This window comes from Ambystoma mexicanum, chromosome 2p, assembly GCF_040938575.1.
Source record: "Ambystoma mexicanum isolate Mex_15411 chromosome 2p, UKY_AmexF1_1, whole genome shotgun sequence".
Classification (NCBI taxonomy): Eukaryota; Metazoa; Chordata; class Amphibia; order Caudata; family Ambystomatidae; genus Ambystoma; species Ambystoma mexicanum.
Genome location: NC_090923.1, coordinates 1,159,447,871 through 1,159,461,015, shown reverse-complemented (window position 1 = coordinate 1,159,461,015; position 13,145 = coordinate 1,159,447,871). Strand labels below are relative to the sequence as shown.

Here is a 13,145-nt window from a genome sequence, read left to right as displayed (position 1 = left end):
TCGATCTCTGGGAAGCCCCATAGCGTGAAAACATTGGAGACAATGTCTTCGTGTAGTCGCCATTCATACTCTAAGGGCAGTGGGAAGTCTCTGCTGAGCACGTCCGCCATAAGATTGAGTTCCCCTGGAACGTGTTGGGACAACAGGAACATCCTGTGTTTGAGAGCCCATTTCTAAATGTTCTGGGACAGCTTGGATAGGCCTGGAGAGTGTGTGCCCCCTTGCTTGCTTTCTTGTTTAGGTAGTACATGGCAGTGGTGCTGTCCATCAGGATCAGGACTGTTTTTCCCTGTAACTGTGTCTGAAAGGCTTTCAGTGCTTTGAATACAGCTAATAGCTCCAACAGATCTATGTGGTTGGATGCTACTTCTGGGGACCACCCGCCGTGCGCCGTCTGCTGAAGCAGGTGAGCCCCCTCCCACCCTGTGAGAGATGGGTCTGTCTTAAGAGTGGCTTCTACTGCGGGGGTGGTGAAGGTTTTCCCCTTGAAGAGGTTTTCCCTCGACCAGCACTACAGAGAGAGAACGAGGGCTGGCAAGACAACTACCAGATCTTTCCATTGTCCGCTGGCCTGACACCACTGGCTGTTGAGCCACTCTTGCATGGGACCGTTGCGCAGACGCGCATGAGGAACTAAGTAAATGTAGGACGCCATCATTCCTAACAGTCGCATGGCCTTGCGTACTGTCACCTCCCGACTGGCTTCATACTGAAGGATCTGAAACAGCATGTTCTGAACCCTCTCGTTGGAGGGGAAGACGAGGCTGTCTTCTGTCCGAATTAGAGCCCCTAGAAACTGTTTTACTTGACTGGGGTCTAAGATGGATTTCTTCTAGTTGATGGAGAATCCCAGGCTGAATAAGAGGTATATCGTCATTTGAGTGTTCAACAGGCATGTTCTGTAGGACTCCCCTGTTATGAGCCAGTCATCGAGGTAAGGGTAAACCGGGACGGATTCTCTGCGCAGGTTCGCTGCTGCCACTGCCAGTACGTTCATAAACACCCTTGGCGCTGAGGCAATGCCGAAGGGGAGTACTTTGAACTGATAGTGTTTGTCTTCTATCATGAACCTCAGGTATTTTCTGTGCGTGGGCAACATTGAAATATGAAAGTATGCATCTTTCATGTCCAATGTTGTCATGTAATCCCCCTGTTTCAGCAGAGGGATTATTTCCTGCAACGTAACCATATGACATTTTTGAGGTTTGACAAATTTCTTCGCTGGGCGCGAGTCTAGCACAGGGGGCATGGTGAGATCCTTTTTGGGTACAAGGAAGTACAGTGAATAAATACCCTTGTTTAGCTGTAAAAGAGGGACAACTTATATGGGGCCCTTTTGGTGCAGGATCTCGACCTCTTGCAGTAGGATGCGTAGGTGTTCCGGCGTCGGGCGTCTTGATTTTGGCAGTCTGAATTGAGGTGGTCGGCAAAATTCTATGCAGTAACCGTGGGCAACCGTTTTGAGTAACCACTGGTTTGTCGTTATCCCCTCCCATGCATGAAGGAAAGATGTTAAACGCACACCGACCGGGGTGGCATGGGAGGAGATCAGATCTGAGGGTCATTTCTGACCTGTGGACGGAGAGCCTCTGGGAGTGGAGCTCCGGCCTCTACCCTCAGAGTGTCCTTTAGGTGGAGGGAGGTGGCGGTGTTAGATTCTTGACCAGAATAGTTGTTTCCCGAACCATACTGGTTTTGAGGGGAGCGAGATTGTCCACGAAAGGACCGACGAGAGCCGCCCCCTCTCTGTTGTGAAGGCTTCTGGGTAATCTGTTGCAAGGACGAGAGTCTCATGTTGTTTCTTGGCTGTCTGAAGTGCTTCGTCCACGACCTTGCCGAACAAGTTGGTTTCTTCAAGCGGTTTGTTTATTAGGGCTGCCTGGGTTTCAGGAGTTCCGTAACCAGGCTTGTCACTTCAGTAAGGTACCCTGAGCCAGGGTTCTACCCGCCGTCTCAGCGGTGTCTAAAGTGTTCTTAAGAACATTTTGATTCACTTGCTTGCCTTCTGAGACAATTGCGAGCAATTTAGCCCGCATTGGTTCAGGTTCCTCTTGAAGGTCTTCTTGTAGCAGGTTCCACTGGACGTCTGCATAGCTAGAGAACAGAGTGGATTATTGGCTATTCGGGTGGAGAATGCAGCAGCAGTCGTAACCCTCTTCCCCAGAGCATACAACCTCTTGGATTCTTTATCAGGGGGTGCTTCACCTGTAGACAGGGGTACACCTGCCTTTTTTCTAGTGGTGGTAACTACAAGTGAATCCCGGGTGGCATGGCCCTTGATGTAAGCGGGGTCGGTAGGAGAAGGGCGAAACAACTTCTCTACCCTGGGATTAACCACTCTGGTTTGAGCTGGTGTCAACAATGAAGGCGCCAGTCTCCTCTTTAAAGAATTCAGCAAAGGAATGGCCTGGTTGGCAGGAGGCTTTTCCTTCAGTATATCTTCTACAAAATCCAAATCCGGCAAAGACTCCTGTGTGGCGATCTGAAAATGCTCAGCCGTCTTTTTCAAGATGACGTTAAATGCCGTCTGATCATCCACAGGTGAGGCTTGACGGATTGGAGTGGATGGGGGGAAATCCATACCCAGGGCGTCAGGGTCTGGGGTAGGAGGAGGGGACGGCCAAAGTTGACAATCAACCTGACGGCTGTATTCCCAATTCTCCATTGGATCCGCAGGATCATCAATATTGTCCCCGAAGGGAGCATCATCTTGTACATAGGTGTCCACAGGGACATCGTCATCAGTAAGGTTGTAAGTATATTCGTCATGAGGATCGTCAAAGGTCCTCTGAAACTTGGCAATAGGTGTAAAATGAAGGTCCTCACGAGGCGTTTTGGGAGCAAACTTCTCAGAGAAAGAGACAGATTTCTCTAGTCTGTCCATACACCCCTCAAACATCTCCCTGTTCCATGAAGATGAACCAGGAGTCGTCCAGGGGAGGAAAGGGGTCATTTCGAATAAATTATTCTGTAGAACGTCAAGATTTGGGTCCTAAAGCATTGGATAAAAGGCACAGGGCTCTCAGAATAGTCCTTGCGAGGCTCTGGGCGTTGTGACGTGTCTCTCGGCGAGTCTCTAGGCCGTTCCTTTTGTTTTGACGTCTCCTTTGACTGTTCCTTACTTCTAACCGCCCAGGTGAGCCTTGCGATACTATCGTTGATGTTGGGGTAGTAGGGGGTTTTGCCGGTGGGCCGGGGGCTGCGCAGTGGATTTCGGAGCCACTGGGGCCTTAAGCAGTGTCAGCGCTTTCTCCTGCAGCATCTCGACGGCCGCATGTGTTTTGGTGCTAGCGTTCTTTACTCTGGATTGTCCAGTCGCATGCCGCTGCTGCAGTTGCGGGGAAGGCTGCCGATCATAAAGATCCGTGGACCCCTTCGAAATATCCAACGGGTCCGTCAGCGCTTTGGAACGCTTAAACTGTGCCGCCGAAGCAGAACCTTGGGTTGTGTGTTCGGTGTGGGAACTTTGTGCATCCCTTTTGCTGGGTTTCTTCCCCATAGCATGACTTGCCTCGTACCTATCGGGGTCGGGGACGGACGCTGTGGATCGAGAACTCTCTGCCGTTAGGTCAATGGCTTCCGAAATAGAGCATTGGTCATTGCTAGTCCCTTCGTCACACTCGGCGGGGGAATTACTTTCGTCATGCGACATACCGTAGGCCGCCCACAGTTTCAGACGGCACTCCCTAATAGTCTTTGGACGCAGGAGTTTACAGGCCGGTATAGGCCGCCTCGTTGTTGTTGAGGGGCAGACAATTATTGCACCGACGGTGCTCGTCTTTCCACAGATATATTGGCCTTACACAAAAGATGAAATCTAAATGGAGTCTTGTCCATAGCGCAAGATAGATATAGCAATAACAAAACCCAGGGAACAAAGAGAGGAAAAGAGGAAAGGCATACTTGAAAAGAATATGACCACCTCAACCCCACCCTCCCTACTGTACGAACCGGCCAGAAGGCCCGGCCATGTGGTCAGCAGCGCCGGCCAGATCAACGGGCGTTGAAATTCCAGAGCAGTCTTCGCTGGTGCACAGGATTCAACCATTGAAGTGACTTAAAGGGAATAAACGACCAAAGGTGGATAAATACAACAATAACGTAATCTCTTATTAAGAGCTCCAGATTAGGGCGACCAGACAGCTGGGCGGAAAAAAACAATCGGAGGGACCTCAAAGTGCGAGGGATTTTGGGTACACTACACGTCACGTTACGTTATGGATAGTGTTACAGGCACGGCCATGTCGACGTCCCCTTTCGATCCTCGAAAGACAAGATGCAATACTCCCGCGGTTACCACTGGATGTCGGACTACATGCACAGCATGCGATTCTAAGAAGATTAACAAGCATCATAAATGCATTTTATAGTTTTTTTTAACAACCAGGTTGTATCCTAAGAGTTGCCATGTCTACCTCTGGTTGAGCCAGAGAAAGCTTCCTGGAAACCTTGTTGCCTATCTATGGGCCAATCTCCCTCCCATGCACATGAAAGAGAGAAACTGTCCTAACAGACATCCAATGAGTAGGGCTGAAAGAGCAAGAGTAGAGGAGTTACTACCATGGATTAGATTTAATAAAACAGGGAAAACAGAGAAACAAAGAATGAACATATTCTGTGTTTGTATTTAGGAGGTGCTAAAGCCAGACTGTGTGACCTAGTAATCGGTAACAGTATTTCATCTGTAACATCGAGTGGTACTATGCTCAGATCTTAGGACCACAATTTTGTGTCTATGGTACAGCGCCCTGGGCCTACAAAGAGAATTGTGTGATCGGCCACCAGGGAGTGCAGTGATGTGTTAGCTCATCTGCGTTGCTCCCCTCCAGCAGGGCATAAATGGGAGAAGAGCCCCCCCAATAAGCCCCAAGAGCGCTGCACCTTCACCCCCAACCCAGTTAAGATCAAGCAGAACGTGGGGGTGAAACGACGGACTGGGAGAGAATCAGAGAAAAACCGGTGGGAAGCTGAGGCAACAACATCCCTAAGCTGCCCCGTGGCTCCAGACGTCAACTACGCGAGGCCGTGAATAATATACGGCGCAGCCTCCAGCGAAACACAAAGAAGCGTCTAAACCCCCCCTGGAGGTACAGCCACGGACCAGCTTTTGCCGTACCCCTACCAGAGACTACAAACGTCAGGTAAACGGTGGGGAGAGAGTACACTTTGCGACTGAAGGCACTCATGACAGCAGTGACTGCCACATCCCCCAGTCCGCTGAATACAGAAGGATCCGAGGGCCAGATAACCCGCGCCCTGCGCCCTGTCAAAGGCCAGGCAGGCAAAGAGCAGTGGGAGAAAGGGGGGCGTCACCCTGCAGTGCGCAACCTCAGATGACAGGTGCAGCAGGGAGGGATCGTCCTCCCCATCCACACTAGCTGGAACACACGGTTCGCAGGGGACAGTCCGGGGCGAGCAAAGAGGTCCTTGCAGGGCATCTCCACCACCAGGTAGCACCCGGGCGGTCAGCAGCCCCTAGTATTGTGAGCGCCTGGCACAGAGTGCCCCCTAAACTCCAGCATAACTCAGCCCCCGGAGGAGGGCCAGGAACACCCGGTCTGGGATGCAACGGCCAACCCTTGCAGCCCTAGATGGTGATAGCACTGGTGTCGGCATCTGAGCATGAGACCTTGGCGCAGGGAGGCACGCCCCCCCCCCTAGCTTATTTAAGCTATCCAAGCAGAGTACCTAAGAAAAGAGCAAGCCTGTGAGAGAGCTAGAATCGCCCCCCCCCCCCCCAGAGCCACCTGTGTCTGGCTACCCAAGAAGCAAACCCCCCTGCATATTCATGAGCTGGGTGGCCCCGATCCAGAAATTCAAGTTCAGCCCAACCTCCAGGCCAGCGATAGAACAGTCGGTCCTGGTGGACTCAGGCATGGCAGATGATGTGAGGTCAATAAGGAAGGACATGGCGGCAATCCTGGAATAACTCAAGGATTTCAGGTCTGACATTACCCATAGACTGGATGGTGTAGATAAGAAGGTGGGCAATATGGATGAGCGACTCCAGGGGCTAGAGGCCAACCAGTCCTCAGTAGATGCCCTGGAAACCCAACTCGACATGCAGATCTCAGAACTAGAAAGGAGGGAGAAAGAATGTGCCATAAAAATTGATGATTTTGAGAATCGGGAGCGCCAAAACAATCTGATTCTTTGTGATCCCCGAAAAAGAAGAAACACAACGAGGCATTGTCCAGGCAATCAACAAAATCATCAAATAACTTTTCAATGATGAAACCACGGAACCCACCATTGATGGAGCCCACAGAGCGGGTGGAGGAACCGGAGGCCCACGCTCTGTACTGGCGAGGTTCCATTACTACCCAGAGAAAACCAAAATCCTACAAAAGGCCAGGCCGATGAGTCCAATAGAATGGGGAGAATCCAGAGTCACCATCTACCAAGACTTATCTTCATTCACCCTGTCCAGGCAATGCCTCTGTGCTCCCTTTATGAAATGGCTCAATACAAAAGGCACCCGCTATAGATGGGGATTCCCCTTCTCCCTGAACTTAGAGTAGGAGGGACACAAGTACAATTTGATAACGGAAGACATCGGCAAGGTATCACGAGAACTAATGGGAAAGTCACCACAGAACGGTGCGTCCATGGAGGTGGGAGAGATAGGGGGAAAGAACCCAAAGACTGAGAGACCCAACGACAGGCGACGAATTAGGGGATACGCAAGTTCAAGAAGTTAAATCCGCCATCCCCAGAACAAGCCTGAAACGTGAAACGAGGAACCTATTTGTGTCTCCTGAGCGGGACTATCCGCACACCAGGTTGGTCATTGAACAAACAATGTGAGGCGGTAAGGAGCAAAGACTGACGCCAAGAATTCTCGGCTAACAGGTACAGGAGGCCCGACTACGGGTGAAAGGTTTATGAGACCAGAAAAAATAAACCATTTGCAGGTGCGGGGAGGGCAGGAGGAGGTGTAGCACACAAAGTAAAATTTGTCATATTGAGGGGGGGACTCAATGGAACGCCATTTAGGGAATAATTAGGCCTGGAGAAGGGGGGGAGACTGATGGCATGGACCAATGGTGGCGTATATCACATCGGAAGCTCAGAAGCGACCAAAAGGGAGGGAGGGGGAAAGTTCCATTTTTGTTGTTTGTTTGTGGGGCAGGGGGGTTAATAATATTCAAAGTGCGACGCAACACAGGGGGATAACTAAACACCATGAAAAGCAAGGGATGAGTCATTCTGGTTTGCATTCAGAAAACTATTGAGACAGCGATCCAATCTGATGAACACCAGGATATCACTAGGCTCTCAGAATGTTAGAGGCCTTAACTCCCCAGAGAAAATATCCCCAACGATCCGAGAATGTAACTGCCTGAAGCTCAACATTATGTTTTTGCAAGAGACCCATAGGACGAGGGGGGAGGAACCAGCCATGAAAGCGAGGGTTATTGAAAATATATACCATGCCGCATGCGAATCCAAAAAGAGAGGAGTAGCTGTTGTTATTGCTAACACACTGGGCTTCACAGAGCTCTCCACCCTTAGAGACCCGGAGGGATGCTACACATGGTTAAGGGATGGATAAAAGGACAAAAGGTGTCCTTAGCCTCAATCTACTGCCCAAATGAGGGACATGACCAGCATCGGGAAAAAGTGAAAAGGAAGATACAAACATTTGTGGAGGATTATCTGCTCATGGGGGGAAGGGGGCGGTCTTTAATATGGTTCTAGATCCGGCAACGGATAGGAAGGGGGCATTCCCGTCAAAGGGATCCAGCACACAACGAAACATGGCTCGGCGCTTTGGTCAAATAAATAACAAACTGGTGGTGGTAGACGCTATGACTCGAGAGGGAAAAACGGACCATTGTTCACATTTCACTCAAAGGTCCATGATACTTATTCAAGGATAGACGATGTCCTCTTAGACTCCGGCCTGATACATAGAGTGTCGAAATCAACCTTAGAACCAGTTTCGTGGTCGGACCATGATTTGGTCAGTGTGGAGTTGGGCGATTGGACTTCAGAGCAGAGAAAGGGGAGATGGATGTGCAATGATTTGCTGTGGAAAGATAGAGAGGTGGCCCAGGGCTTGCTGAAACCGATAAAAGAGTTGTTCCAGTTCAACGATAACGGTGAGGCAGGGTTGACGACAGACTGGGTGGCATTCAAGGCCACAATATGAGGGGAATGAATCTGATTGGGAGCTAAAAAGAAGAGGGAAAGAGAGAAGAGGAGCTGGATCAGAGGAGTAAAATAGACGTGCTAAAACCTAAGGGGACGCTTAAATCACAAATTACCCCAGATAGGCTGGCAAAGGTGCAAAAATACAGAGCACATTTGAGGGATCTTCTCCTGCGTCAGACAGAGAGTAAGCTTGCATTTCTTAAGCAAAAGTATATGGAGAAGGGGGAACGTGCAGATAAAATACTAGCCTGGAAATTGCGGCCTCAGAGAAATCCCAAGAGAGTAGGGTTGATTCGCCAAGCAGGCTCAGAAATGGTGTATAGAGACCAACATATAGCGGAGGAGTTCCGCAAATACTATGAGAGCCTTTATACCTTAGAATACAAGGGGGATGGAACCCAGATATACAAATTCATTGATGCTCTCCCGCTGCCGAGCATCTCATTAGAAAAAGCAGCAATACTGGATGGCCCATTCACGGCTGACCAAATAATCTTTTCGACTGTGAAGATGAAATCGGGAACATCTCCAGGGGAGGATGGCTTCACTATCTGTTTTTTTCAAAACATACCGCTCTACTTTGGCACCCTTCCTGGCTAGACTGTTTAACCAGACACTTGAAACAGGCGTTCTTCCTGACTCCCTATTGGGGTCCTTTAAAGTAGTACTCCCAAAGGAAGGCCGGGACCCGACACAATGGCAATCATATAGACCAATCTCCCTATTAAACACGGACACAAAGATTTTTGCAAAGACTTTGGGCATCAGCCTGGAGACACTTATGCTATGGTTAGTCCATGGAGACCAGGTCGGATTTATTGCTGGACGTCAGGGCGCCGAGAATGTTCGGAAGACAATTGATTTAATATACCTGGCTCATGATCAGAACTTGGAAGGCTTCCTTGTCTCCATTGACTCTGAAAAGGCTTTCGACAGGGTGTAGTGGGGCAACATGGGGAAGGTATTTGAGAAAATGGGGTGCGGCCCCAACTTTCGTAGATGGATCTCGGCCCTATATAGGGGACCGAAGGCCAAGGTTCTAGTTCATGGCACAATATCACAGTCCTTTAACTTAAACAGAGGAACTAGACTGGGCTGTCCCTTTTTCCCACTCCTATACGCACTCACCATGGAACCTCTAGTGATAGCGATTAGGAATAATTCGGACATCAGAGGGATACGGTTTGGTGAAGTTGAGTTTAAACTATCGCTGTTCGCAGACATTCTATGTTACCTATCTGATGTGCAACACTCCCTCCCAAGACTACTAGATCAAATTACCACCTTTGGGGCCTCCTCGAGCCTGATATTTAACAACAGTCTAGAGCTAGAGCACTCACCCAAGATAGCCCAAGGATTACTAAGAGGAATGAGGCTTAAAAATAAAGAAATTAAATATCTGGGGATATGTCTCTCTCAAGACCTGACCCGCCTGATTGAACGCAACTTCACCCCAGCCCCAACTAAACTGGATGCTGACCGTACACGCTGGGCCCCTCTAACTCTTTTGTGGTATGGCAGGATGAGCTCAATCAAAATGTCAGTCCTCACTCGCCTATTATATCTATTCACAGTGATCCCCACACACCTCCCAGATCACTTTTCTGGGAAACTTAATTCCATGATCTCCCGATTTATATGGCAAAGGAAAAACCCAGAGTCAAAAGAACCACCTTGACCCTCCCCAGAGACTTTGGAGGATTTGCCCTTCCACATTTCTTCTTGTAGTACAAGGCATCCCATTGCGTATTTCACTAGAACACATGAGGGATGACATGGGCACACTCTGGTCCTACCTGAAGGATATGTACTCCCACCCCAAGAAAGTGAGAGAACTGCTGTGGTCCCTGATCGGAACAGTGCCAGTGAGACTCAGGGAACATCCAGTGCAGGGGTAATATGGTCATTGTGGAAGAACAATGGTCGTAATGAAGGCCTCTCCTCCTGGCCATCCTCTCGAGTTCATTATGGGGACCCCCTATTGATCTGGGTAAAAGGGATTTTAAAAGTTCCCAAATGTGGTCTGACAGAGGTCTTAAGTGGGCGTGGCAACTCTTCCAGGAGGGACGGTTTAAGGAAAATGCTGGGGGAAGAGGCGACTACAGTGCTCGACTACTTTCGGTTAAAGGGCATATGTACAGACCCCAAGATCTTACCTACTCTCTAGCCCATTAACAGCCTTTAAACGAGTCATTAACAAGGCCACCTCCAGGAAAGGGATTGTAGCCAAGATGTACAGAGCTATGGTTACAGCAAATTTGGAAGGGACACAATATTTTATGCAATTCTGGGAGGCGGAGACCAGGAGGGAATTAGCTAAAGAGACTTGGGATCAGGTATATCAAATTATGTTTCATGGGAATCTGTTCACGGCGACAATGGAACATAACTTTAAAATGTTACACGGTTGGTACTTAGCCCCACAGAAAATGTCAAAAATGTTTGCCGGGGTGTCCCCCCCTCTGTCCCTGGGAATGTGGAATGCTAGGCACATCCTATCACATTTGGTGGTCCTGTCCCAAAATCCAGGTGTACTGGGCAGAAGGTCCTTAGTTGGATGAAGGAGGTGGTGGGCATGGCCTTGTCCATGGATCTTCTGCAAATGCCACTGGGGGTGACAGAGAGTGATAGAGAAGAAAGCCGGCTACCAAGAATGTGGGAAACGATGGTAAGAGCTGCGCGGGTAGTGATAGCGCAAAGATCGAAGAGTAGCTCCATCCCCTCAAAAGCAGACTGGTTGAACAAACTCTGGGACATTTTTATCTTGGAAAAACTTGCGGCGATGGTAAATGATAAAATGGAAGCGTTCCACATGGATTGGGATATGTTTATAACAAAATGGGGCGATAGCAGACCATGATCTGTCAGTAAGAACTCTCGAAAGAGCCGACCGGCTCAGTCTTGTGGAAAAAAATGCAAGACGAACCATATCATAGGGAGGAGGTCTCTCGGGGGGAGGGGGGTGAAACAAAAGGAAAATGAAAGAGCCTAAACAAATTCACACTTGGAGCACCCAGAATCCTTGCTCTACTGTCATAGCAAGTGCAAATATAATGAAGCAAACGCTGTAACCCTGTGTTGTGTAAGTTGGATTGCGAAGGTGTGGGATGGGGTAGCAGGAGAGGGATGAAATTGGAACATACACTGTTGTACATATGTGGCATTACAATTGTTACTTTTGTTAAAAAATGTAATAAATGCAAAGTTTAATAAATGCAAAGTAAAAAAAAAAAAAAGTACGTATGTCAGGGGCACCCTATCTTAATGTCTCAGTATGAAGTCAGCAGGTACAGCTCTTGTTATCTTGATTCCAGATTTGAGCATTAAGACTGGACCATCTAACCTAAGCTTCTTGGCTTGTACTAACACCCAACACCACATGACTGCTTGCACATGCTTGTTGAGGAGGACCTTGAACCATAGTTTCTCCACCTAAAACCCTGACGTTTGCTTTCTTGCGACCCAATGCATCTTATTGCAACTCTTGAGACATGTACCTTAAGATGACCCTCATTGTCCACATTAGGTTCTTGTTATACAGTGAGCTCCAACACATCTTACCTTCAGTACTGGATCATGCTCTGCCAGAGGACCTTGGGGCAGTTTGCTCTGAAGTTCTTGGTTTGCAGTCAGCAAATCATTTTTTTCTTGCTCAAGTCTTTGATTATTTTCTTGAAGATGCTTCACATTTTCTTCCAGCTGCTCTTTTCGCCCCTTCAACAATCGAATGAACTCTGTCTCGCCCTCTGAAGTCTGCTTATAGTAGGGAGAGAGAAAGTTTACATTTGATTTGTAGAGTATGTTGGACTCTCAAACAGGGAGAACGGTGTAATTTACATGTAAGTACATTTGTCCAAGTCCAAAACAGTTTTTCAGAATGAGCGAAAAGACAAAGTATGCTATCAGAGGCCCAAATAACACCATGCAATTAGATTCTGTGATTTTAAGAAGTCAATCCCCAACATAAAGTGCTGGTGTAATATTCCCCGAACCGCTTTCTGATGGATACAGGTGGCAAGGGTCACCCAGAGTAAGCCCTTCTACTATATTATATAACAGTCCTGCCCAGAGAAACAGAGAATGCAGGAGATATGGGCTGTTCTCTTGCCTCCCCCCACATATAACAAGAGCTAGTGCACCATCCCCTATATCACACATCCTGTTTGGCAAATGCAGAAGGTGGGAGCTTTCCTCATACTGGGTGTATCTTTCCCATGCCATACAGCACTGTTTGCAAAGGGAGGCAGGGGTTGCAAGAGCTTCAAGGGCCCGTCAGAATAAGTGCCAGCACCTCTACAGTTTGCGTATCCTGGACCAAGTTCACATTCACTGTGACAGTCCCACATGGCTGCACCTCAGGAAGCAAGCAATACCCGACAAGGGTCTGCATAGTTCGAGGTGGACGAGACACTGCTGTACCATTCAAACCTTTTACTTGTTTTAAGCCGCTATGGCTTACATAGTGCAAGCAGATCCTAACCCCTCTTCTTTCCAGATACCACTGACAGGAAAAGGGGCCTTCCAGCTAGAGACAGGCTAAGCATTCATACTTCGTTGTACGAAAGGGTAGGGTAGCCCCTGAAGTGTTGAGTGTGGATTTGGGGCAAAATGCAGAACAAACTAAAAGGAGCAATCCACACTATAGTTTAGACATAGAAATTAATGTCCTATTTTTACTTATGTTTGCCAAAAAATGTTTATGTGCTCATATAAGAGTCACAAGTAGGAAAATTTCCAGAAGTACAGCTGGAAAAATATTGACCATTTTTTAATGAATTAAATATATACAAAATTTACAAAGATTTCAAAAAACAAATGCAATGAATTATACATAGGCTTGAAAATAAATTAGTCAAACACAGAAACAGTGAATTGAACAGAGCTTGAAAATTAAATTATTCAAACACAACAATTGGATACAAGACAGTGGATACAAAGAAATGTGGATACAAACTAATTAGATACAAAAAACCAGAATATGAAAAAAT

At 48.0% G+C, this 13,145-nt stretch overlaps 1 protein-coding gene across 8 annotated transcripts in view; it reads right to left on the bottom strand.

Moving 5' to 3' along the window:
- IKBKG (inhibitor of nuclear factor kappa B kinase regulatory subunit gamma) overlaps positions 1-13,145 on the bottom strand; it is a 1,113,418-nt gene that overhangs the window by 696,455 nt on the left and 403,818 nt on the right. For 4 of the 8 annotated variants that reach the window (XM_069645292.1, XM_069645287.1, XM_069645294.1 and 1 more), the window contains one exon: positions 11,719-11,910. In XM_069645292.1, the coding sequence (XP_069501393.1) occupies positions 11,719-11,910 (192 nt within the window). Of the gene's footprint in view, positions 1-11,718; positions 11,914-13,145 lie in introns of all 8 variants that reach the window. The other 4 variants (XM_069645293.1, XM_069645286.1, XM_069645290.1 and 1 more) reach the window with 1 other exon arrangement.